This window comes from Mytilus edulis, chromosome 9 (assembly GCF_963676685.1).
Source record: "Mytilus edulis chromosome 9, xbMytEdul2.2, whole genome shotgun sequence".
Classification (NCBI taxonomy): Eukaryota; Metazoa; Mollusca; class Bivalvia; order Mytilida; family Mytilidae; genus Mytilus; species Mytilus edulis.
Window position 1 is genome coordinate 20478345 of NC_092352.1, and position 27542 is coordinate 20505886.

General features: G+C 31.9%; 1 protein-coding gene across 1 annotated transcript; it reads right to left on the reverse strand.

Annotated features, from left to right (window-relative positions):
- Positions 1 to 3066: 3066 nt before the first annotated feature.
- Positions 3067 to 26565, reverse strand: LOC139489627 (uncharacterized). Its single transcript, XM_071276249.1, has 12 exons — positions 26308 to 26565; positions 24760 to 24878; positions 23649 to 23768; positions 21997 to 22083; positions 21316 to 21379; positions 17661 to 17723; positions 13588 to 13628; positions 7209 to 7295; positions 6183 to 6268; positions 5471 to 5540; positions 5078 to 5117; positions 3067 to 4394 (listed from the first exon to the last, which is right to left on the reverse strand). Exons 1-12 carry the CDS (start codon positions 26510 to 26512, stop codon positions 4366 to 4368), a joined length of 1011 nt encoding a protein of 336 aa, XP_071132350.1. The 5' UTR covers positions 26513 to 26565; the 3' UTR covers positions 3067 to 4365.
- Positions 26566 to 27542: the final 977 nt, after the last annotated feature.

Genomic DNA, 27542 nt, shown 5'->3' on the forward strand with positions numbered 1-27542 from the left:
CGGTTCATTGCTCAGTGTTAAATTTGTGTTTTGGTCTGTTTTTCTTAAACTATATTAAAGCAATATTGTCAACTATATTTGTTGTATGGAAGAATTGCTAGCTGTATATGTCTGCCTAGCATGGTTCATCTGACCTTCACCTCATTTTCATGGTTCATTGGTCAATGTTTAGTTTTCTTGGTTAATTTTAAGTTTATGTGACAGTTGTAATAAAGCTTTATATTTAGGACTATCAACATAATATCAATAATTAATAAAGAAGGTGAGACATTTCAGCGTGTACATTTTTGTTTCCGGTTATTTTGGGATCTGTAATAGATAGAAACTTTGAATAGGATAATTGATTCACAAATATTATGAAAATAAGAAGATGTAATGATATGATTGCCATTGAGACAACTCTCCTTCAAGAGACCCAAATTACATAGAAGTTGACATCTATAGGTCACTGTACAGCCTCCAACAATGTGCAACAATATACGACCAAATTTTTAAAAAATTTTGTGGTCTTATAAAAACATATCACTCAGTCGGCTATAAAACACATAATACGATAAATATATCTAAAATGAGTCAAAAGTTAACAGTAACGGCTTGATTAAGGCACAAAACAAATAACAATAACAAATATGATATACAGCAACAAACTACAACCATTAAATAAAGGATATTTACAAAAGTGGTTGTCCAAATAGTTTTTACAACAGTTTAAATTATCAGCAAAAAAGACATTTTTGTCATGAATTAATTATATTCTATGTTTTGGAGTTAAGTGTGGCATCAATTTTCCTAACAAGTATACATTATTGTTTAGGTGCCAGCTGAAGCCTGATAATCTAACTGTGTTGATGGTTGCTCTGTAGTGCTGTTTTCTGTTCTTTGGCACAGTTGCTGTCTCTTTGACACTTCCAGGTTTCCATTCTAAATTCTATTCTGTTGGAGAATGGCCATATTTGAAGATCCACATAAATCCAGGCAAGTGACAATAGAACTGAGGACCCTGTATTCTTGCAGAATTGTTTTTTGTAAATAAATGAGGCATTGGTAAATGTACAACTGATTTGAGTACAGACATGCAAAAATAATGTGATAAAAAAAATAATCTTGTGAAAACAATTATTTGTAAAAAAAAAAGTTATCAGGTGCTACCAAAAATAATATCAAGTGAAAGTGAAAGGATCAATGCCATGGCTGAAAGAGAAATTAATAAAAGAATCAAAGTGTGTGTTAACACTGAAGGGTTAATTTATCAGTGCAAAGTCAAATTAAATTTTGCATTGTATACAGCAATGGTTGTAGGTGACTCAACTTAAATTCTGGACAAAGGAAGATAACTCAAATTTTTCAAGATGACTTCAACAAATCATTGATATTTCTAGAACAGATTCCTGCACCTTGTTATTTTCTAGACAAGTTTAACATCATTTTGTGACTTGAATATCTGAGTGTTTATTTCATTAATAAATTTCTGGAAATGTTCATCAATGGGATTTATAGAATGTTATGATCAATATCGACAAACTTTGGAAGGTTTAGATATCAAGTTAGTACCATAGGGTTTTAAATGCATATCATGCAAACTTTACCCCAAAAAAGTCCAAAAAACAATTATCCAGATAAACTAAAGGATGCCTGTGTTCTTTACAATTGATTAAATATAGTACGTAAGATTTGCTACTAGAATGTTTTTGTCAAGTCTTTTTTTGCTTTTATTTAAATCCATTAATCCAGTGGTTGATTAGAATTTTTTGTTTTTTTTCTTTATGCTAGGAGTTACAAATAATTGAGTTCATGTGGCATCTATAAAAACCCTGGGTCTTCTAATAATCAAGAATTTAAAATATTTTGCCCTTCAGAGATGGAAGCATTTTTAAATTGTCCAAATGCTGGTGCAACCACCAACTTGAATATAAGGTACTAATTAGATAACCTTCAATTCTATATATCTCTATAAAGCACTGCTGTGGCTTAAATTGTCATGAATTATGGCCTACACATGGTCGAATCTCCATTTAGCCATGCCATAAATCATTCCTGATTTTTGTTTCTATAACCTATGAACTAAGAGTAGGGTTTTAAATCCTAGTAACTCAAACTGTTTTTTTTTTCTTGGCCATTAAAACAAGAGTGTACAAGCTGAAATGGCATGCCTTCTTTACTAACCATTGACATTATGTCTATAGTCCTAAATATAAAGCTTTACTACAACTATCACATAAACTTAAAGTGATCCAAGAAAATGAGGTCAAAGTCATATAAACCAAAAGAGAAACACATGTACACCTTACAATCATTCAATACACTAAATATAGTGATCAACTGCTGATAGATTCTAAGAAACAGACTTAAATCAAGAAAATTAAACATTGACCAATGAACCATGAAAATGAGGTCAAGGTCAGATGAACCATGCTAGGAAGACTTGTACAGCTTACAATTCTTCCATACAACAAATAAAATTGACCTATTGCTTATAGTATCCGAGATTTGGACTTGACCCCCAAAACTTAAGTGTTCACTGATCCATGAAATGAAGTTGAGGTCAAGTGAAAACTCACATGATGGGTGAGAGGTTCTTGCAAGCTACGCACATACCAAATATAGTTATCCTATTACTCATATTAAGAGAGAATTAACATTACAAAAAATCCTAACTGTTTTTTCAAGTAGTCATTGAACAATGAAAATGAGGCTAATGACAATGGACATGCGACAGACTGAAACTTCATAACATGAGGCATCTTTATACAAAGTATGAGGCATCCAGGTTATCAATCTTACTAAATATAAGAAGTTAGTTTATGCCGCTGCCGGATCACTATCCCTATGTCGAGCTTTCTGAGACAAAAAACATCTAATTTTCATGTGTCTTGCATCACTTTTTTATATCGTCAAAAAGCTGTTTTCTATTGACTGGTTGATTTTGCTGTGGTGTCCAATCAAGTCATCTATTCTAATTTTATTGGTTGATTTGTTGTATTGATTTAAATTGCAATGTATGTAGTATGTTTTTTTACATTGAATTGATCAAAGATACAGAAGGCATAAAATTAATGAACACATAAATTACCAAACTTCAAAGATCTTTAATTTTCCATATATTGAGCATAAAATTAGTCAAAACAGACAAAATAAATCATTTGTATCATTTAATCATTCAACAATTTATTGTGACACTTCACTGTAAGCTGAAAAGACAAACATTACAAAGGCACTTCACACATAATATCTTACTGTATGTAGTTTTTGTATTTGAAACATTAATAATTTTAATTTTAGCGGTAAAAATGTCTAATCTAAAGATATCCAAGAACAAGTTCATTTTCCAAATTTACCTTACAATAGAAGAGACATAATTTCCCCCTCTAAATGCAATATACATATGACTCAATTGTCAAGCTGTATTGGGTATTTATTTGCATATCTAAATTTCTATCATCTGTAATATATGGTTTTTAACATTTTATTTTGTACACAGAGACAATTTTTAAATGTGACATAAAGCTTCTTATTTCATATTCTATGAACAAATTGATAATTTATCACATCAATGTTCATTGAAAAAAAGTTAAATCTGTTTTTTACATTCCAGTTTGCAATAATTGAAGGTGTACCCGGTACAATAAATTACCAATCTAATAAGTTAAAAGATAAGAACGTTTGATTATAAAAAAAAATAGATTTAGTTCCTGCATTAAAAATCATATGCAATAGACTTTTTGGCCAATAAATTAAAGGTAAATGTTTAACTCATAAAGACTACATTTTAAATCTCTTCTAAAAAATTATCATATCACTAAACTACAAACCAAGAACAAAACTGAGATTTATTAACAAATTATGGTTTGCTATTTGGTAGGATTAATAAATAAATACGGTCTTCCTCTATACTGCATACCTATGACATTGTTTTGATATATTCCATAACAAATTACGATTTCCATAAAAATCGGTAAAATAATGCTGCAGTTTTGGTGGGTCCTTTTAAGATTACATATAATAAAGGATTTCTTAATACAAAACATTCCTATTTAAAGTAAACACATGATCAAGTTTCAATTTGAAAATTTTTGTAGGAATGTTTTTTGATTACACATAACACTGCATTCATACACAACCCTCACAAAATTAACAATGTATCTAGACAAACAATAACAGACATTAATGATCTAATGCTAAATAAGTTGTCATGTTGCTGAAATATGTAAAATTTCCAAAAAAAGTAATTACTAAATATAAATCAAAATGACAAATTAATATAGATAAAATGTTCACAACTAAATCCACAGATATGTTACTAGTTTGACAAATTAATATAAGTAGAGATAAGAAAGGGCTAACTGTTACAACTATGTAGGATGTCTCTCACAATTTTACGTAGTACCATTTGTCAACTGAAATTAAATAAGATTATATATGAATTATTTATTCTTTCTCTTTTGAAAAGATATGCATGACAGGTGCCACATGTGGAGCAGGATCTGTTTACCCTTCTGGAGCACCTGAAATCACCTTAGTTTTGAGTGGGGTTAGTGTTGTCCAGTCTTTAGTTTTCTATTGTCTGTCGGTTTCTTTCTCTTTTTTTAGCCAGTTTATCAGTTGTTTTTGGATGATAATCAAAATCAGTTTAATATTAGTTTTTCTTTCAAACAAAACAAGAGTTCAAGGATTCTTAACCTTCACACAGTCCAATTTTGTATTTGTTTGGGTTCTGTAGAGACTTGAGACAAATGAAACAATTAGATAATAATTAACAAACAAGTCATTGAATATTATCACTTCCAAAGTATAATTTAACACAAACTGACAAAGTTCATTATGAAGGGGAGATAAGTCTTATTTCTAATGTTGAAAAATTTTGTCTCTCATTAGAGGTATCATTGCAGATTTCAGTCTTTGGTTTTGAATGCCTAGTATTACTAAATGGGTGTTAAATCATCATCTTGAGTATTCTTGACTATATAATGAGTTCTTCAAATGAACCCTTATACACCACCAACAATAAAATCCATCTGTATTTGCTAGTATAGAGAATGACAGACAAATAAATTACTAGTGATATATGAATTATGCATACCTGTATTTGATATATCTTTTGCTGATCCTGGCTCTGCACTCTGTAAACAACATAAAAGTTTATGTAATACAAACAAATTTAAGGAAAAAATCAAATAAAAAGGCTTTTATTAACTGACCCACCTTTTCAAAATATTGTCATTCAATACTTTTCTAATCCCAATTCCATATTTATATCATGAAATAGGAGTCTTGATAAGCAATGAGCTTTCAAAATACAGGGTCAGTTACTTTGTCTACTGATGGCGTCTACAATTCTCCTAAGCTAAAATAGTTTAGTGTAAAACTGATCAGCTAAAAAGTTTGATGTAAAATTAAAATATTGGACATATGCCTGTTGAAATTGAACAAAATCTCATTTCCAAAGGGTAAGGCTTTTGTACAAATAACCCACCTTTTTAACAATTGCTTCAGCATCACCTTGTTCTATTTTATATGGACTGCCTGCTACTGTTGTGTTTTCACTGAAATAAAAAAACTTCACTACTTAATAACAACATCATTACTTCTTCATTAAGAACTGTTAGTTAAAGGCATTAACACTGAATAAAGTAGCAAATCAGATATGTAATCAGGGTCGCAAATTGTTTTAAAGTGATTTTAATTATTTTTTGAAGACTTAAAAACTGGAACTTTTTTTGTACAACTGGTCAAATTTTTATATAGTACAAACCTAACACCGTTCAACAATAATTGAGTAAAACTTTGCATGTGATTTGTTAAACCATCGAAGAATAATTTGTTAAAATCAACAGTAGGAAAGTGAAATGATTTTAATCTATTGCAAATTCTTTGGTAGTTAATAGTGCACATTTTACAATTAATCTCAACTCTTGTACTTGTTAAAATTAGAGTACAATTGCACACATGCATAGTAAATATCAGCATGCTCAAACATAAAGGTTTTAATTACTGAATTTTAAGCAACCGTCAATCAATCTTATTTTGACAAAATTGATCAGAAAGTTAAAAATCTTAATTATTCATAGACTTTCTGTTGACAAGTGTCAAAAAACATAAAAATGATAAAGGAGTTTTAACCTGATATGTCTCTTGCATAAAACAGTAACTAGAAGTACCCCTGTATATGACCATAATAAACTTACCATGCTAAATCATCACATTCTACTTGTTTTCCTATTAATCGCTGCCATTGTTCATTACATTCCTTTATCACTTTTTCTGAAAAGGCCTGAAAAAGTCATAATTTATTAATGGAAATGTTCTTTAAATGTATACACATATGTCAAATGATTTGTTTTGATGTAGCCAAGTTTTTCTTGTAAAAAAAAAAATTTGAATTGCAAAAGTTTACAGCTAATTTCCTAATCCATGTAGAACAAAACTTTGGTTAGCTTGCTTGCTTGGTTTTTATATTGTATAATCCATAGGATAACACCAAATCAAACAATGCCTATATAATCTGTTTAAAGATGTCAATCTTATTTACAAAGCTTGTATTAACAATTATACAAACAAAGCAAGCAAGCCAAACAAAGTTTTACTTTGTAAGCATTAGGAAAAGCAGCTGTAAAATATCCTGATTTTTTGTACATCAATTACAATACATGAAATAATAGTCCTGACCATATCCACCATACTATGCATACTTTGAGAAGTTATTGCATGGAAACAATAAGGGCACTTGTCTTTTTCTGTCAGAAAAACTAGTCGAAAATAAATAAATGTTGAGTTAAAGTGAACTCCTGCTTTGGTCAAATTACTCAATATCACCAAATATGTTTAGATTTACCTATTTCAAAGCTATAATATTGATGCCACTTCAAACAAGAATGGAGGGCAAAATTGAAAACAAAAATTTAAATAATTTCATGCGTACAAAGCCCTTTTCTGGATTTACCTTCAACAGTAAAGCTCAAAGCCAAACATTTGAACCTGAAGATGCGTAAGTACTGAAACCGTTAAAGAGCTATATGCCAAAAATACCTAAAATAAATAGTCAAATTCATCTAAAGTCAACTTTGCCTGAGGGAGTTGAAGACATAGTCTGGACACCATTTAAACACATGCAGTTATACATCAGAAAAGACCTTGACCTTTAAGATATTACCACAAGTAGTCATCAACAAATTTTACAATATAAAACATCTATAACTACAAATCAAACCTACCTTATTTTTACATTCTCCGTTAAATCCAAAATTATTCAGGGGTTTACCATCTGGCATCTTATAAATTGCAAACCATTCATTGGTAGCCTGAAAACATAATACAGAACTATAAAGTGGTCTAAATACTGTGCAAATGTTGCAATTAACAAAACTCTAATTTCACTAATAATATTTTACCTCATGTACAGGAAAAGCATAAATCAATCATGAATTTGTTTAAGATCTGCCCTTAAATATTCACATGTATCTCTAGTCTTGATAAAATCTAATCATACCACAGTTATCAATATAAGAGTTAACCAGATGCTCTGCAGGGTGCAGCTTTATACGACCACAGAGGTTGAACCCTGAACTTAAGCTTGATACAGCTCTAAAGGATTGTGATTAAATAGTTGACACAACATAGGTTTCTAACACAGAATGAATGTGGTCTAAGAACTTAAACTTAAATATTTTAAATTGGACATTTACCTATTATGGTCCAATATCCAAAATCTAAATACATGGTTAGATTCAGCATATTGAAGAACCCCATATATTCAATTTTTGTTGAAATCAAACAAAGTTTAATTTTTGACCCTTTGGACCTTAATGTAGACCAATTTGAAAACGGGACAATAATGTGCAATTGAATATTTCTTGCTTTTGCCCAAAACTGTGCTATTGAAGGTTTCTTGCTATTGCGCAATACTGTGCAATTGAGGATTTCTTGCTATTGTGGAATACTGTGCAATTGAAGATTTCTTGCTTTTGCAGAATACTGTGCAATTGAAAATTTCTTGCTATTGCACAATACTTAATATAATAATTAGGACCCCAGTTTTGATCAACTTGAAAACTGGGCCCATAAACAAAAATCTAAGTACATGTTTAGATTCAGCATATCAAAGAACCCCAAGAATTCAATTTTTGTTAAAATAAAGCTAAGTTTAATTTTGGACCCTTTGGACCTTAATAGAGACCAATTTAAAAACAGGATCAACAAGAGGCTGTCACAACGACAGCAAACCGGATTTATTAACATTTATTTGTGTCCTGGCAATATCACAAGAACCTTTACTGATGAATGGTGAAAGTGAAAATCGTCAATATTAAATTTGACCTCCATTTTGTCATCAGTATCAACATATTAAAATTTGAAAAGCTTAGATTGAATGGTTCATGAGTAAATGCAACAACGTGAATGGAAACACCATTTTACGATCTTTCAAGAACCATAACTCCTGAACGGTAAAAGTCAAAATCGTCATTATTGAACTTGACCTCTATTTTGTCATCAGTAACAACATATTAAAATTTCAAAAGCTTTGGTTGAATGGTTCATGAGAAAATGCACGGACACAACGGGAAACAACATTTTTCAATCTTTCAAGAACCATAACTCCTGAACAGTAAAAGTCAAAATCGTCATTATTGAACTTGACCTCCATTTTGTCATCAGTAACAGCATATTAAAATTTTGGAAGCTTTGGTAGAACAGTTCATGCATAAATGCACGGACATGACTGGAAACTCCATTTTTCAATCTTTCAAGAACCATAACTCCTGAACGGTAAAAGTCAAATTCGTCATTATTGAACTTGACCTCCATTCTGTCATTAGTAACAACATATTAAAATTTGGGAAGCTTTGGTAGAACATTCATGCGTAAATGCACGGACACAACTGGAAACTCCATTTTTCAATCTTTCAAGAACCATAACTCCTGAACGGTAAAGGTCAAAATCGCCATTATTAAACTTGACCTTCGTATATTTGTCAGTAACAACATATTAAAATTTTAAAAGCTTTGGTTGAACGGTTCACGAGTTAATGCACGGACAACATTTGATTGCCGCCCGCCCGCCCGCCAATTTTAAAAGCTTTGGTTGAACGGTTCACGAGTTAATGCACGGACAACATTTGATTGGCGCCCGCCCGCCCGCCCGCCGTACATCCCCAAATCAATAACCGACATTTTTGTCACAAAAATCCGGTTAAAAATTAAAAATTTGAATACACGGTTAGATTTGGCATATCAAAGAACCCCAATAATTGATTTTTTGATGAAATCAAACATAGGTTAGTTTTGGCCCTTAATTCGGTGGGATCAAAACTCCAAAAATCAATCCAAACCTTCCTTCTGTGGTCATAAACCTTGTGTTAAAATTTCATAGATTTCTATTAACTTTTACTAAAGTTATTGTGCAAAAACCAAGAAAAATGCTTATAAGGGACCTGTTTTTGGCCCCTAATTCCTAAACTTTTGGGACTAAAACTCCCAAAATCAATCCCAACCTTCCCTTTGTGGTCATATACCTTATGTTAAAATTTCATAGATTTCTGTTTACTTATAAGTTACTGTGCGAAAACCAAGAAAAATGCTTATTTGGGCCCTTTTTAGCCCCTAATTACTAAACTGTTGGGACCAAAACACCCAAAATCAATCCCAACCCTCCTTTTATGGTCATAAACATTGTGTTTAAATTTCATAGATTTTTATTTACTTTTACTAAAGTTAGAGTGCGACAACCAAATGTCTTCAGACGATGACGACGACAACGACGCTTCCAACGTGATATCAATATACAACCAAAATTTTTTCAATTTTTGCAATCGTATAAAAAACTTAAAATCTAGGCAACAGATAAGTCACTGTAAACACACTTTTGGTATATGGTTTTTTGAGTACCAATTAGTTTTAAATTTAGTGTGTTTTATTATTCAAAATTAAACAGTGGAGTGTTAAATTCAAATTTATTAAAATGTCAAAACAGTAAACGAAAATATGTACAACATATGTATGATCACCTGTCACTTTTGTTCTTTGGATAGTTGTCATACTACAACATCTTATCTTTATAATATAAACAAACTAGGACGAGCATTATTGGAAGACATAATTCTTCGCTGAATATATATGTCACACAGGAAAACGAAGTTATGGAAGGAAAGATACAAAAAAACACATTATCACTGAACTAGTATATATTTGTTTAGGGGCCAGTTGAAGGGCGCCTCCGGGTGTGGGAATTTTTCGCTAAATTGAAGACCTGTTGGTGACCATCTGCTGTTGTTTTTTTTTCTATGGTCGGGTTGTTGTCTCTTTGGCACATTCCCCATTTCCATTCTCAATTTTACATTTTGAAAACATAATCTTTTCATGGCAAAGGACTAAAAGAGACAAATTACCTACATCCATGTATTTGGATAGTTCTCTCATTGCTAGTCATTCAACATGTACATCTCCTTATCTTGAAAGGAATGATATGTGAACTCACAAAAGAAAGTTTTTATTTTCTGGGATGAAATATGTACCAAAAGTTTAAACACAATATATTCATTACTTCACCATACAGGCATAAAACAGTAATGACAGAATTGTTGGTTTCTTCTTCACCAGTTTAAATTTGAAAGCCTGATTTGCATTGTGCCAATTGAAGTTAATCAGTGATAAGTTAAGAACAATTGATGACCTATTGACCAACAGTGAGATATTGATAGAGCATTTACACCAAAAAACTATTAATATCTGTGCAGAATTTGGGTATCCTAAACCTTGAAGTTGGCACACCGAATATTAAAAATTATTTTACAAATCATAAAAATTACTTCTAAATAAAACAGTAAAAGTCATATTTTTGGTCCCTATAGAAGAGTTAGAGAAGTCGTGAGGCCTTCTTACACTAATCAGTTTTTTCTGGTTTAGCTATGATTAAAATGTATTTCTATTTGGGAGAAAATTAGTATATAAAATGAGGGTTGTATAGGTCTTATCATTTATACTATTTTCTATTGCCCTACAAGGTAATACAGTTATGGATATTTTCTTTACCCAATTCAACCGACAAAGGCTAGTACTTTTTTCATTTCTTTTTGCCAAGTTCTCACTAATTTTAACTTTATAATGCATCTTACAAATCTACTTATACAGACCAACCAATAAAATCCTGCAGTATTTTGAAAAAAATGTGAAGAAAGTACAAACTATTGACAAACTGAATATGTTCATCCTGTACAACCCTCTAACAGAGTGACTAACACAACAATCAAGTGTATTTAATAAGGTTGAGAAGAGGCAATAAGAAAAATGTCGACCAAAATAACATACAAGGCAGCGAATGGCATTCTGAAACAGAAAATATAAAACCCTCATCATTTGTTCAATTTTTGTCAACATATACCAGGAGTTGTTTAGTTGCTGTCTACCAAATTTGTTTAAGGTATGAATCAGGCCTCATTTTCTCTATTGAATTGTTTCCCATTTTGTCTTGCAAGTATCTTTTAGAGCTCACTAAACTGTACAGATTTAGCTCATTGTTTAGAGCCATTTAGTGCCCGAAATATGGAACACCATGACTGCCTTATGTTGATGATTAGCATTATATGCAGTGTTCAAACCCTTACATGCAGTGCTCACACCATTATATGCAGTGTATCTTAACCAGAATTAATTTAGGTCAAGAAGACTCTTTTTTCATGGACAATCGTTACTATCCAATAATAGTAAATTGTTCTTTTTTACTCAGTTTGTTTCCATCTTTACCTAAATGCAAAACTTAGATGCATGTCATTTTTATTAGTTGTTAGTAGCTTTGAACTAGCTGTCAGTAACTGTGAGTACTCTCAGATCAGTACTTAGGGTCTTTTTGTTGTTGGAATATACAAGTACCCACCCACATCCACTCTATTATTTTGTTAGATGTATTTATATTTGTATCCATCTGATGAGTTAAGGCTTTTTTCTGATTTTCATAGTTCGTTCTTATGTTGTTCTGTTACGCCACTGTCCCAGGTTAGACGGAGGGTTGGTATCCAACTAACATTTTAAAACCCGCCACATTCTGTATATATGTGTCTGTCCCAAGTCAGGAGGAGCCTTTATTTCAGTAGTTGTCGTTTGTTAATGTGTTATATACATGTTCGTTTTTCGCTTGTTTGTTTGTATGTACATAAATAAGGCTGTTAGTTTTTTCGTTTGGAATGTTTTACATTTATCATTTCAGGACCTTCTAAAGTTGACTATGCGGTATGGGCTTTGCTCATTGTTGAAGGCCCTACTGTGGCCTATAGTTGTTAATTTTTGTGTCATTTTGTCTCTTGTGGAAAGTTGTTTCATTGGCAAGCTTACCACTTTTTTTCATATATTAACGTGCAGACTGACGAACAAATGTAGTAAACGTTTTATTCACCCCCACAAACTCAGTTTTCATAAGAGATGATAACTTTAAATGGAAAATGTTAAACTGGGTCTTGAAAGGGTAAATTTCTCTTATGAAAGTTTATATCCCTATATAAGACTGCTGGTCATATTTAGAAGACAAACTGCTTGGCGTGCTAAAAAGCTTGTATAAAAATTGGAATAATTGATGTAAAGTTATGTTAAACACCAACAATGAAATGCTTTAAACTGCATTTTCCATATCTGCTAGATACTAATTCATGTAAAAATGCCAAATTCTGAAAATCGATGCCAAAAATGACTCTATCATGACATATATAAGCTAGCGTAATATGGCACTTAGGTGTTATAGAAAGCTGACTATTTTATTTTAAAGGTAATTAAGCTTTTTAAAACTGAGTACTGACTATAAAGTGGAACCTTGCTAAAGTTCTTCAGTAGGAAATAAACTGGAGGAATATATCATACAAATTGTCCTTCGATATTTCATTAACTAAAATTTTCATTACTTAACTTACATTATGCCATGCGTATTTCTTACGACGAATAGAACTAGTTCATTCATTCACCTTTTAGTTTCATCTTTTCCTTACTTATACATGTATCAATCAGTTTTAAATATTGTATACTGTCTTAATGATAACATGACTTTAATTGTTTGCTGGGCATTACCATATATGGATTTGGTAATTTCGGCTAAAAAAGAACGAAGTTTACCGAATCATCTTACCATACATCAAACATCGTCATCACTTTCATGGATCATCACCTTCATCAACAAAAAACCTATAATGTTGTGACCACTTCATATAATGTTTTGACCACTTCATATAATGTTGTGACTACTGCATATAATGTTGTGAGCACTTCATATAATGTTGTGACCACTGCATATAATGTTGTGACCACTACATATAATGTTGTGACCACTGCATATAATGTTGTGACCACTGTATATAATGTTGTGAGCACTGCATATAATGTTGTGAGCACTACATATAATGTTGTGAGCACTACATATAATGCCAATCATTAACATAAGGCAGTCATGGCTTTCCATACTGAAAGCTGCTTACACCCTTGTCAGTTTGCCTTAGTTAATAGTTGTCTTATTGGCAATCATACCACATCTCCAGACAGTAAGGGATAGCTGAGCTGTAAATACTAATGTTCTGAATGGACAACAGTTCAGCTTTAATGTCACTGTCTTATACAAACCTTTAAAAATCCTGGCATAAATTTTTCTACATCATCAACATCTGTAAAAAAAACATTAACAAATGGTTACTTTTGCAATTTACCTGAAATAATGAAGTAAACAATCAAAATTTAGGTTATTGACTTATGACTTTGCATCTGTTTTATTTATATTCAATTTCTGGTTATTGGAGGTCTTGCATTTTATCAGATGAATAACAAACCTTCTGTGAAACAGAACATATCAATGTACAAAATGTGTGTTATTTAGGTACTGTTTAATTTATTATGTAATTCACAATCTTCACATGAAATATGGACTCATATTCAGTGTCTTCCCTAGAAAATTCTTGATGCATGGTGGGTCTAAGATGAATTTGCAACGCGATGCGCGGCGTTGTTTTGTAGAATTATTTTTATTACACTTGTGAAATGAATTGTGCATGTCAGTTTAAAAACTTCACATAAATCTGCAATACAGTCAGGAACAATACTTAACATTTTCTCTCAAGGCCAGCCTGGATCCAAAAGTTTTTTCAAGGGCCCTGTAGAATTTTTTTAGGCTCTACCAGGTTTGTTTTTACTGCAGGCACATACATATTAATAGTCTTGAATGTTCTTATATAAACATGATAAAAGCCAAAAATATATGTTTGAAATACCTTATACATGTAGCTTGTTTCTGATTATGATGGAAATAATAAAGGAATTAAATAAACAGGAGTTTTTCAAAATTAAAATCCATTTAACCATGTATTTTCAGACTGGTGAACTTTATATATATTTGTAATATTATTGAAAAAAAAAAAAAAAAAAAACAGCCCCCTTTTCATACCCCTAGATGTAAATTATTTTAATAAAAAAAAAGTATTATCAGTTTCACCCCAAGAAATTATTAATTTTTCATGAATAAATCTTAGCAGTCCAAAATGAAATTCCTACTGTCTATAAATAACAATGAAATATAACTGTTTCCTGTTAATAAGGGGTTTCCCGAATTTTCCCGCCAAAAAGCACATGGCTTTCAACAATTGTAAACAAAGCATTCAATTTGTGATCATGGATTACAGTTTTAATTAATTTAATTTGGATATAGATATTCAATTTAAGGTACAGTCAAGCAATGTTTTTACTTTCTTCTGGATTAAAACTAGTTTGAAAGATCAGCATGATCAGTTTCAAAAATAAAAACATCAAAACAACCAGATGCTCCGCAGGGCGTAGCTTTATACGACCGCAGAGGTTGAACCCTGAACGGTTGGGGCAAGTATGGACACAACATTCAAGCTGGATTCAGCTCTAAATTTGGATTGTGATTAAATAGTTGACACAGCATAGGTTTCTGACACAGAATGAATGTGTTCTAATGAACTTAAAATTTTTGTTTTCTCTTAGAGCAATTCACTATGCTGTTGAATATTAATCCTCTCAAAACAAGAATGTGTCCTCAGTACACGAATGCCCCACTCGCACTATCATTTTCCATGTTCAGTGGACCGTGAAATTGGGGTAAAAACTCTAATTTGGCATTAAAATTAGAAAGATCATATCATAGGGGACATGTGTACTAAGTTTGAAGTCGATTGGACTTAAACTTCATCAAAAACTACCTTGACCAAAAACTTTAACCTGAAGCGGGACAGACGGACGGACGAACGAACGAACGGACAGACGGACGGACGGACGCACAGACCAGAAAACATAATGCCCCTCTACTATCGTAGGTGGGGCATAAAAATGTTTGAAGAAATTTTCTTTTTTATTTATGAAATTTCAAATGAGAAAAATTGAACCCAATTTTTTTAATCACATCCCCCTTTCCCTTATTCCAAAACTAATCTCAATTAAAATTTCTAATGGAGTTTGCAACAATAACTACTCATTTAAATACATCATAAAATATTAAGATGTAAAAAAACTGCTTGTTATCACTGAATGTTATTTATTATAATTTATCAGTTGGTAGTAAAAAGTGAATATACATTGTATATTGTATATAACAAAGATTTAAGTTGATTCTGGACAAAGAAAGATAACTCCAATTAAAAAAAAATCTTGCTATTGCACAATATTTTGCAATTAGATATTTCTTGCTTTCTATTACATTTTTGGATTCAGCATATCAAAGAACCCCAAGATTTCAATTTTTGTTGAAATCAGACTAAGTTTAATTTTGGACCCTTTGGACTTTAGTGTAGACCAATTTGAAAACAGGACCAAAAATGAAGAATCTACATACACAGTTAGATTTGGTATATCAAAGAACCCCATTTATTCAATTTTTGATGAAATCAAACAAAGTTTAATTTTGGACCCCAATTTGGACCAACTTGAAAACTGGGCCAATAATCAAGAATCTAAGTACATTTTTAGATTCAGCATATCAAAGAACCTAACAGATTCATTTTTTGTCAAAACCAAACTAAGTTTAATTTTGGACCCTTTGGACCTTAATGTAGACCAATTTGAAAACGGGACCAAAAGTTAAGAATCTACATACACAGTCATGACAGTTAGATTCGGCATATCAAAGAACCCCAATTATTCAATTTTGATGAAATCAAACAAAGTTTAATTTTGGACCCTTTGGGTCCCTTATTCTGTTGGGACCAAAACTCCCAAAATCAATACCAACCTTCCTTTTATGGTCATAAACCTTGTGTTTAAATTTCATAGATTTCTATTTACTTATACTAACGTTATGGTGCGAAAACCAAGAAAAATGCTTATTTGGGTCCCTTTTTGGCCCCTAATTCCTAAACTGTTAGGACCTAAACTCCCAAAATCAATACCAACCTTCCTTTTGTAGTCATTAACATTGTGTTTAAATTTCATTGATTTCTATTTACTTAAACTAAAGTTATTGTGCGAAAACCAAGAATAATGCTTATTTGGGCCCTTTTTTGGCCCCTAATTCCTAAACTGTTGAAACCTAAACTCCCAAAATCAATCCCAACCGTTCTTTTGTGGTCATAAACCTTGTGTCAAAATTTCATAGATTTCTATTAACTTAAACTAAAGTTATAGTGCGAAAACCAAGAAAATGCTTATTTGGGCCCTTTTTGGCCCCTAATTCCTAAAATGTTGGGACTAAAACTCCCAAAATCAATATCAACCTTCCTTTTGTGGTCATAAACCTTGTGTTAAAATTTCATAGATTTCCATTCACTTTTACTAAAGTTAGAGTGCGAAAACTAAAAGTATTCGGCGCCGGACGACGACGAAGACGACGACGAAGACGACGACAACGCCAACGTGATAGCAATATACGACGAAAATTTTTTCAAATTTTGCGGTCGTATAAAAACGATCTGAATTGTGAATATTCAGTGACCCATAAATATTTTGAACTCTGCTACAGAGGTCAAAGTTATATCATGTTTCAACCCAATGATGTGTATTCTCTGTTACAACTAATCAACTGCATTTGATATAAATATTTCGATGTCAGACTTATGATTTCAAAATGTAAAATTTATACTGCAAAAGGTTTACTTTTTATTTTTTCACGGAAGGATATTTGGAAGCTGTATCAGGCTATAATATTTCTCAATTTGGACTCCCGATTTCTATTATGCAATCGAAGTCTTGAATGTTGTTCTATCTAATCAACGTGGTTGTAAAATCAGAGCGTTGCATCTAATTACGATCAATTATCAGTACATTGAGTTTGAAACACCTGTAGAGTTTTGTCAATTGTCACTTCATATTATAAGATAATAAAAATTTCACACATAGCGGGATGCATAGCGGGTATGAAATATGCATGGCGGCCGAAATTTTATGCGTAGCGGTACCGCCATGCATGAATAGCCTAGGGAAAACACTGATATTCCTTGTACCGTCAGACAAAGGAGAAATAGGGCACAACTATGGAACATGAACCCATATTCTATGTGAAGCCCAAATAACAATTATATTATGCTAGAGTGTCTGGATATTATCTTTTACATTTTGACCATTTTTTATTCACATGGTATATAGGCTTATATCCCCTGTCAAGTAAACAAATCAAGTTTCATGGTAATTTTGGATAATTCACTTCAGTATCATATCAGATATTCCTTCTTTAATCCCTTTTTTGACTATCTTACCATTTAAATCTTTGGCTAATGGATCTGTTACATCTATAGCTATTATCTTCCAATCTGTTTCACCTGAAATATAAACACATAAGCTATTGACACAGAGATATGTCTCACCTGTTGGCATACAATTGAGAATAAGACAATCTGATGTAAATCTATTGGCAATACAATAAAAAGTTACTTTTCTTCGTCTAACATTATTACAAGTTCAAATATACTCAATATTTGCTTTTATATGGTTGAACATGACACATTGTGTTTTTTTCTCTGTTATATAAAATTGACCCTTGATTCATTTAATGAAAAAGGATTTCAATGTGGAATATTTTAAGATAAAGGAGGAATGTGTCCAAGGACAAGAATGGGATGGACAGAAAGATAGGTATGGTCAAGGGTAACACTTAACGCCCCTGCAATGATATCTAGGTGTAAAGGAGCCTGGTTTATGTCAAAGAGACAGCAATCAAATGAAACCAAAAACAAGAATGTGTCCATAGGACACAGATGCCCCACTGGTACTATCCTTTTCTATGTATAGTGGACCATGAAAGCGGGGTAAAAACTCTAATTTGGCATTAAAATAAGAAAGATCATATCATACAGAACATGTATACTAAGTTTCAAGTAATTGCATTTCAACTTCATCCAACACTACATTGACCCAAAACTTTAACCTGAAACTTGCACTATCATTTTCTATGTTCAGTGGACCATGAAATTGGGGTCAAAACACTAATTTGGTCTTAAAATTTGAAAGATCATTTCATAGGGATCATGCATACTAAGTTTTAAGTTAATTGAACTTCATGATCAACTTCATCAAAAATACCTTGACCAAAAACTTTAACCTGAAGCGGGATGAACGGACAAACAGATGGACGGACGCACAGACCAGAACAAATAATGCCCCTCTTCTATCGTAGGTGAGGCATAAAAACAAGACTTTTATGTCATATTGAATGATAATATAGCAAGTTGAAAACTAAATTATTCATTGAAAATCAAAATATAAAATTCAAAACATATACATGTACTATACATTAAGTGGAATAAGAAATAGTGTCAGATTTATCAAAGGACTAAATACATAAAATAGCCATATCATCATCCAAACAAATAAACACTGAACGGCATGAGTGGGGATGTCTGTAACACTTTTTGTTCTTCTATGCAGGGTAATAGAAATATCAGGACATTACATCCCCTCTCCTTCTTTAGGAACAATTTAAAAACTGGTCATTATTAGTGGAGTATAACTCACTTCAAATGGACTATTCAACAAGATTAATATGTGTCAAAGTGTATCAGTGATTTCTAATGTAAAGAAATCAACATCAATTACACATCAATCTTTGTTTTCATGAAAAATATCAGCTAAATGTGCGACTAAACAATCCATTTAAAGTGTTGTTACATGTATGTTGATAAAGATTTTGAACATATTTATGAATGAAATTGTAGATCTTTTTTCTGAATGCTTCATTTGAAATTTGAAAGAAAACCCACATATTATTGTCTGATAACTACTGAATCATTAATAAATTTTGTAACAGCTGTTTCTATCTGCAAACATTTAGACACGTTTTTATGATAGCATTTATGATTAATACAGCTCATAAATGTTTATGAATGAAAAAAATGTGTTGACTGTTTTTCAATAGAATGACTTTAGAAAAATAATTTAATTCTAGTGTGACAAAATACATTTTATAGGTCTCACCTTGTTAACTTTCCTAAGCAAAAACCTATATATAAAAAAGAAGATGTGGTATGATTGCCAATGAGACAACTATCCACAAAAGACCAAAATGACACAGACATTAACAACTATAGGTCACCATACGGCCTTCAACAATGAGCAAAGCCCATACCGCATAGTCAGCTATAAAAGGCCCTGATAAGACAATGTAAAACAATTCAAACAAGACAAATTACGGCATGGATTTTATTTAAGAAAGATCAGACTTAAAATATGCATTATGTGAGTAGGAATAATTTCAAACTTCATAAATTAGTTCATTATATTTTGCTAATCCCAACAATCAATGTGCTTATGAGGACTACAGGGTAAAGTTTGCTTTGTTTTTCAATGTGTACTTACATATCTGTCAATAAAACATACTTTGGCAAATGATATCTTTTGAATTTGAGTTATCTTACTTTGTTCAGAGTTTGTTTTAAGTATCAAAGGAAGTGATAAATCCTTGAGGATATGGGTATCAAAACAATGGCTTTTCATGAAATCTTTATCACCCACCAGGGGTCGAATATAAGCTTTTTTGTGTACTGACCAGCCGGACCAGTGGCTTTAGAAATGTACTTGTCCAGCTGAAAATCTACTGGTCCTACATTCATTTGACAAAAACTAATATAAATGATAGATGCTTACTTTTATTTTCATGCTTTCTTTTACATATATGTAAAAAGGAAAAAGAGAGAATCTTGATCCGTATTTTGATAAAGGCTTTGATGATTTTCTTTTAAGTTTATAAAAATCAGGATAAAGGACTGAAAAATGTCAACATTGTCTTCCACATCATCACAATCCTAACGACGACCATAAGGTTCCTGACTGGACAAATTTTTTACATGTAATATAATTCCCTACATTGCAATCGACTATTTTTATTTTAAAGTCATATGAAACCTCAAATTAAAAAAAAATATGCATATGTTTTTTAATACTAAATAGATAGTTTTCATTATTCAACTTATGTACATATACTTTTTTCTGAGGAAAATTCTTTAATTTGTCCACATTTAGTAGAAGTTTACTTATTTTTATTTGCTTGCTGCCAGGAAGCAATTCGCCGACATATTTTCCGTATGCATAGTGACCTAAGCGTGACCCTCCTCGTAAAAATCCGGTGATAGCAATACGCATGGATCTGTCATTAAAAATAAACAATTACCTGATTGTATAATGTTAAACACGTGCTAAATACCCATGCTTTTTCTTGATTATTTACTATAAGGTGACAATCGGTAAACTTCGGCTTCAAAACACATCATTTAATGAGTAGCCATATTTGTTAAATCATAACAGACAGATAGAAAAAAAAATTGACGATTATACGATATATTTGCGTTAAAAATGATAAAATCGTGCACAGAGGACTAAGTTTATGATATATACATGCATTGGTTCAAGAATTGGATGAACATTATTTTTCACCAGTCACTCGTTTCTTATGACTTTAACAATTCGCTTTTTTTAATATTTACGTTTCCTTTTTTTAATTTCATAAATTTATTTGATCTTCTTCTTGAATGACATTTTTTTTTGTCTAGCGTTCCTTTCAAATATTTCCACATTTTGTGTTGTTGTGAAGGGCGCCCGATATGAATTAACTTGATCAATTGTAAAATTTAGTACCCCAAGTACTGTGAAATTTATTTGGCATGTAAATTTGTTTGCAAACAAACCGACAATGCAATCAGTGATTTTTTTCGACAAATTTCTACTAGCCCACTGACCACCAGCTGACAAAATTAACTGGTCTTGGACCACCAGCTGACAAAATCTACTGGTCCGACACAAATTCTACTGGTCTTGGACCACCGGACCAGCGCCAATTACAACCCATCACCCATCCACCCCAAATAACACAACCGTAACATCACAGAACATTAAAATGCATAGGCTATATATTGCTATTACCTTCATCAACTAAACACATGGTACCTAGAACTTTCACTTGTATCACAGCCCCTCTTGGGTGTACCTAAAAAAAATGTTTAATATTAAAATATATGCATGTATAAAAATTTGGATAATTATCCTGATCCTGAAACTGTATCATATACTTTATCAACTAGGACACTTTTCTTGTTCAAGCCTGGTTGAGTTCAATCAATAGATCACAATGATTTATACAAGGCAGCTGTTTTATGAAACCAAACATAAACTGCCTACATCTTTTGTCAGTTATTACATCATATGTTAATGTGTAAATACACAAATATCATGTTAATGTGTAAATACACAAATATTATGTTAATGTGTAAATACACAAATATTATGTTAATGTGTAAATACACAAATTATATGTTAAAACATATATTTTTTACTTATAATTTTAAACAAAATCTTCATTTTGGTGTACTTTTGTAGATTTGTGTTTTTTCTTGGGGACCAATTATCATCATGATCATAGTTTGCGGAAAACTTTCACATTCATGGATATTTAATTTCTCGGCTTTGGCAAACTCTGCATACATTCCTTTAGAAAATTTGTAATTCATTGAACACTTATATGTTTTGTTCCCCAGTACCCAAGAAATATCCAATGAATATTAAAGAATCCACAGTAACCTAGAAATTATAATCAGACAATCATACCTTATATCCTATTTCACAGACATCTAATGGATCTTTGTCTCCCTTGGTTCCTGTTTCCTCAGTGGTATGGTCAGGATCTTCCCACGTCTACAAACAAAAGATTCTAGTAAAACATGTTTCCACAACAGTTTGTATTATATCTATCAATATTATTTTTTCAATCTGCTGGACCAGTTAAAGGTGTAAATTGACAATAAATGAACCAACTCACTATTTCATTTAGAGTTGTTTTTGGTTAGTTTATTTTTCTTTCAATTCAACTCTACTTAATTATGTAACACTTCTTGCATAACTTCCTCACACACACAAGCCATTTTTGATTCATTCAAAGTAAAAAAAAAAAAAAAAAAAAAGATGAGTATGTCTAAGGACATGGATGCCCTTGTTTACACTTTGCAATTTTATAAGTTAAATAGAGGCATAACTCTTGAGTAGTAACCGACTTACAACAAATTCTAATTCTGTCTGCTAGTTTTTGATCTTACGAGTATCATGAAATTTTGATGAAACAAGAATGTGTCCAAAGTACACGGATGCCCCACTCACACTATCCTTTTCCATGTTCCATGGACCGTGAAATTGGGTAATTATCTAATTTGGCATTAAAATTAGAAAGATCATATCATAAGCAACAAGTGTACTAAGTTTCAAGTTGATTGGACTTCAGCTTCATCAAAAACTACCTTGACCAAAAACTTTAACCTGAAACATGCACTTTCATTTTCTATGTTCAGTGGACCGTGAAATTGGGGTCAAAAGTCTAATTTGGCTTAAAAATTAGAAAGATCATCTCATAAGCAACAAGTGTACTAAGTTTCAAGTTGATTGGACTTCAGCTTCATCAAAAACTACCTTGACCAAAAACTTTAACCTGGACGGACGAACGGAACCACAGACAGATGGACGAACAGAACCACAGACCAGAAAACATAATGCACCTCTACTATCGAAGGTGGGGCATAAAACACATTACTTAGAGTGCTGAAAACATTTTTTTTTAATTTTTCCAAGTTGAAAAGGGGCATAACACCAGAACCTTGAGCGACTCACAACCAAAAGTACAAAGTACACGGATGCTCCACTCGCACTACCATTTTCCATGTTCAGTGGACCGTGAAATTGGGGTAAAAAATCTAATTTGGCATTAAAATTAGAAAGATCATATCATAGGAAACATGTGTATCAAGTTTCAAGTTGATTGGACTTCAACTTCATCAAAAACTACCTTGACCAAAAACTTTAACCTGAAACTCGCACTATTATTTTTTATGTTCACTGGACCATGAAGTTGGGGGCAAAAATCTAATTTGGCATTAAAATGGGTAAGATCGTATAATAAGGAACATGTGTACTAAGTTTTAAGTTGATAGGACTTCAACTTCATCAAAAACTTTAACCTGAAGTGGGATAGACAAACGGAAGGACGAACAGACGTACAGACCAGAAAACATAATGCCCCTCTACTATCGTAATTGGGGCATAAAAACAGCTGCAATAACTAAGATACATCCATCTTCTTTCATATATTGACATTTGCAATGCAGATAACAAGTACATGTACAAGAAGATTACCAACTATCAAAGTACACCTTGTTCCAATATTAGCTTTTATCAATGTAAATAAAACGAGACAAAGAGAATGGGTACTTCACCTGTGGGAAAGCTCCGTAGTTCCAGATATACCCATGATGTGGGAAAACATTCTTTACATAGCGTAGTGCCCCTTTCTTCACATCTTGTCTTATTGGATTTAATTTTTCTTCTTTATTTATCTGTAAAATAAAGATAACATGTTACATGATAATCTTCCTACAAGACAGGTTGGAGTGGTAATTAGCTAACTTATAATGTTGTAAATACTGATAATTGATTATAAGAAGAAGAATAATTTTATCCAAAATTCAATAACAATAAAAATCTATACAAACAGATAATATTATTGATTACATTGATGAGACTATAAGATTTCTTTACAGTCTGAAATATTAAGTAAACTGATCTTTCAATTCATGCATGATATAATTTATATGGATGAATCTTAATATTTTGTTTTTTTTTGTTCAGTTTTTATTCCCTTATAATATATAATTCCTTTGTTGAACAGCATAGAACACAATTTATCTAGAAATTTTTTCACAAGATTTTTGTCTTCAGTTAATCTTTATATTTTTTTTCATGTCTGCTATTTCATACATGAAATATGATGCAACATATCTAATGTACATATCAATATCATGATAAGCTTTCAACATATCATCTTATTAAACACAGAATGGGTTATGTTAACCTTCCTGGTTTCGTTTATTTTAGATTTTTACACTTTCAAGCTGTTTAGCAGTACAGTGATTTATTAAAAATAAGACGATGTGGTATGATTGTAGATGAAACAACTCTGCACCAGAGACCAAATGATTTCGAAATAAGCTATACATGTACAAAGTAGGTCTCTATACTGCCTGAATTATGTACAAAACACATACATGTACTGCAAAGTAAGCTATTTAAGGCCCAATAATGACAAACAAAAACCAAAATAGAAAACAAAGGACCTGATTAATGTAAAAGGAAAAACAAATATGATGCACAGCAACAAAGGACGACCACTGAATTACAGGCTCCTATCTTCAGAAAGTGCCAATTTTTTATCTTAGCTATTCTAAATACGTTCCAGACCACTAAACATTTTTTTGAGAAGCAAGATTAAATAAATGACATTTTTAAATATATATGTATACATCCTTTTTTCTTGATACCATTACCTACCTCCATTTTAGCATTAGACCACCTAGGAATTTCCACCACCATGTTGAGAATTTTTTTGTCTGCATCAGCATATAATGGGATGTCATGGAAAGGAGAAATGATATTGCCATTTGGTCCATCTGAAATGTAATCAAATCGTTCTTATCAATGTAAAAACTATCTTATTATGATCTATGTAAAAATTAAGATTGACAAACAGCAACATTGGCTGAAACAAAAGTCACTTCGTCAACATCAAAAACAATTTTGTTAACTCCCTAAGACATGGACAATGGGACAGTTAAAGGAATGAGAGTTGAGACAGTTTCAAAGTATACTGTAATCTAATGTGATTTTAAGATAAATGAATTAAATATGTTGACATTTTTGAAAAATAATGTTTTAGATTGAGACAACTTCTTTGAAAAAATATTAAGCAAGACATACATTTTTAGTTTATAGTGCCTGCTGATGCACCTTTCCCCTTTTCACATGACATGTTTCAAGTTAAAAAAATCCTACAATATATTTCCTTCTTGACACCAACCATTTACCAAATGTCTTCAAACTAATTTCAGAACCCTGACTTAAATATGAAATATGTACCATTGAATTCAGATTCATCCGTAATTTCTTGAATTTTACAACCCTCACTTACATGTATCCCCGGCCTAAGCCCTGAAAACTGTTGTCATCAAAGGACTATACATAAAAAAATTACATATCTTAATGTAGCAGTAATAGTTTCAGAGTAGTAAAACATTTTACCTCAGGACAAATGTCTCCACTCAGGAAATGAGGAATTACCAACTAAATATCTAAGAGGAAAATATTAAGAAGAAAAAGTTCAATGAGGAAAACTACAATGTAGTGAATGTACATGTACACTGTTGAAATTTTCATTCTGATTTAAAAATCATATACAATATACAATTAAAACCTGTTCACCTTCTTACAAAACTGATATTCTATTACTTAATGGGCGGGGTGTCCACCGACTGCCTATGAGTGTGGCCCACTCAATCCATGCCTCATTGATGCCCTATATAATCAACCAATTTTTCACCACAAAAAAAGGGGGGGGCAGGCACCCAGTCCATCCCTTCTGATTTACTTAGTTTGGCAGTTGGGCTCTGACGTCAGGTACATATGATTTTGTTATTCTGAGGATCCACAGCTCCCGTTTTGGTCGCCCACTACCTTCATATTGGTTCAATCAACAGATCAAGAATCTCTTTTAACAGGATAATTCTAATGAATACTTCTGCTTCTACCACTAAGTGACCACCGTCATTAAGTTGACTATCCTATCACTGTTTGGTGTGCGCTTGCATTACTTAACAAGATCAAAAATAATTTAACAAAAAAAATAAAATATTATATTAAAATCAACTACCTGTTGCATGCTATGGGAACAACAGTCAACAAGAACAGGTAGACTAATCATGCTTATATAATTGATATAATTTAGTTTTGATGGGTATTTGTTTCCTCAATTTCTGATGCTTTAAGTGAAAGGTTTTTGGGTGGAACAAAGCTACCACTGCACTATTAAACTATAAAACTTACTGAAAAACATTCGGTATTCCAAAGAATTCGGACATCCTCGCTCTGTGACACTGTATGACATCGTCGCAAAGGCTGACCTAGAATAAAATATGCCACCGAAAGGAGATATGTGTGTTTGCTGAAGGGTTAATTTAAGGGATCTTTGAAATATGCAGTTGTTTTTCAAAGATACCGCTAGTTTGGCAACTTGTCTCACACGTTGCATCGAGCGGAACTAATGACATCTAACCAATGACATGCGCATAGGTGTGTCCAAACGATACAACCAAAAACCGTTTAACAAACGCAAAATAAATGTGCAACAAAGGACAAGAACTGTTTTACGTTGATTAAAATCCAAAATTTTGAAAAGAGGACCAAAATAAGGTAATATTTGAAGTGGAACATTTTAATTATTTTTATTACAGTGACTACTTTGTCTGGCGGTTCCAATAAGACAATCCCTGTGTGTTATATGCTACCGGCTCAGTTAAAAAAAACAACACTTTTTAATGAGTGCTTTTTTGCCGGGTCCGGCAACATATCGATTTATATAGAGGTCTTAATAATAAAGTTGATATACCAATAAAAAATATCCCATAAGTTTTTAAATTAAAAGTTACTTTACATATAAAAAAATATCTTTTTTAAAAATAAAGTACATTAGCAAAGCATGCATATCAAAATTGGTATTCTCATTTAAAATTGTTATGAAAATATTGCATAAATTTTCAAAAATGAAAGTGTAAATCGATAACTTCAAAATTCTTTACAAGTGTTTCAAAACCAGTGTCTTGCTTTTGGTGCATTATTTAGTCTTGCACAAGAAAGGTGATGCCACTGCAGACGTAAACGTCACCATAACACTTCTTGAATAGGATCATAGAATCTAGTTTGTTTATGATTCGTTGTTGAGTGAAAATAAGACAATTATGTTATATTTGTTATTCTAGGTTTATAAAATTATTCACTACATTAAAACGCACTTGTTACAGGAAAGTAAACACCAAAATTTGGCGGTTTAAATCAATTGAAAGGTGGGCAATTTTCCGAGTATTGACAATGCAAGTTTATGTGCTGCTTGTCATCTAAAATGCATGCCGCAATTCGTCAATGCACACACTGTTGCAAGTTTGAACATATTATGTTGCAACTACTGACAAAGCAGCCGGTGAATGAAGTCAGTTTGGGATCTTTGTGCGATGCACATAACAGTACTATAACATAACATTGACTAAATAGTTATGGAAAGTTTT

Coding starts and splice junctions, on each gene's coding strand:
- LOC139489627 (XM_071276249.1), bottom strand. CDS start 26,512: ATGCAACGTGTGAGACAAGTTGCCAAACTAGCGGTATCTTTGAAAAAC. Junction 23,769..24,759: donor GGTCTAATGCTAAAATGGAG/GTAGGTAATGGT, acceptor TTTATTTTACAG/ATAAATAAAGAAGAAAAATT. Junction 4,395..5,077: donor AAAAGATATATCAAATACAG/GTATGCATAATT, acceptor ATTTAATTTCAG/TTGACAAATGGTACTACGTA.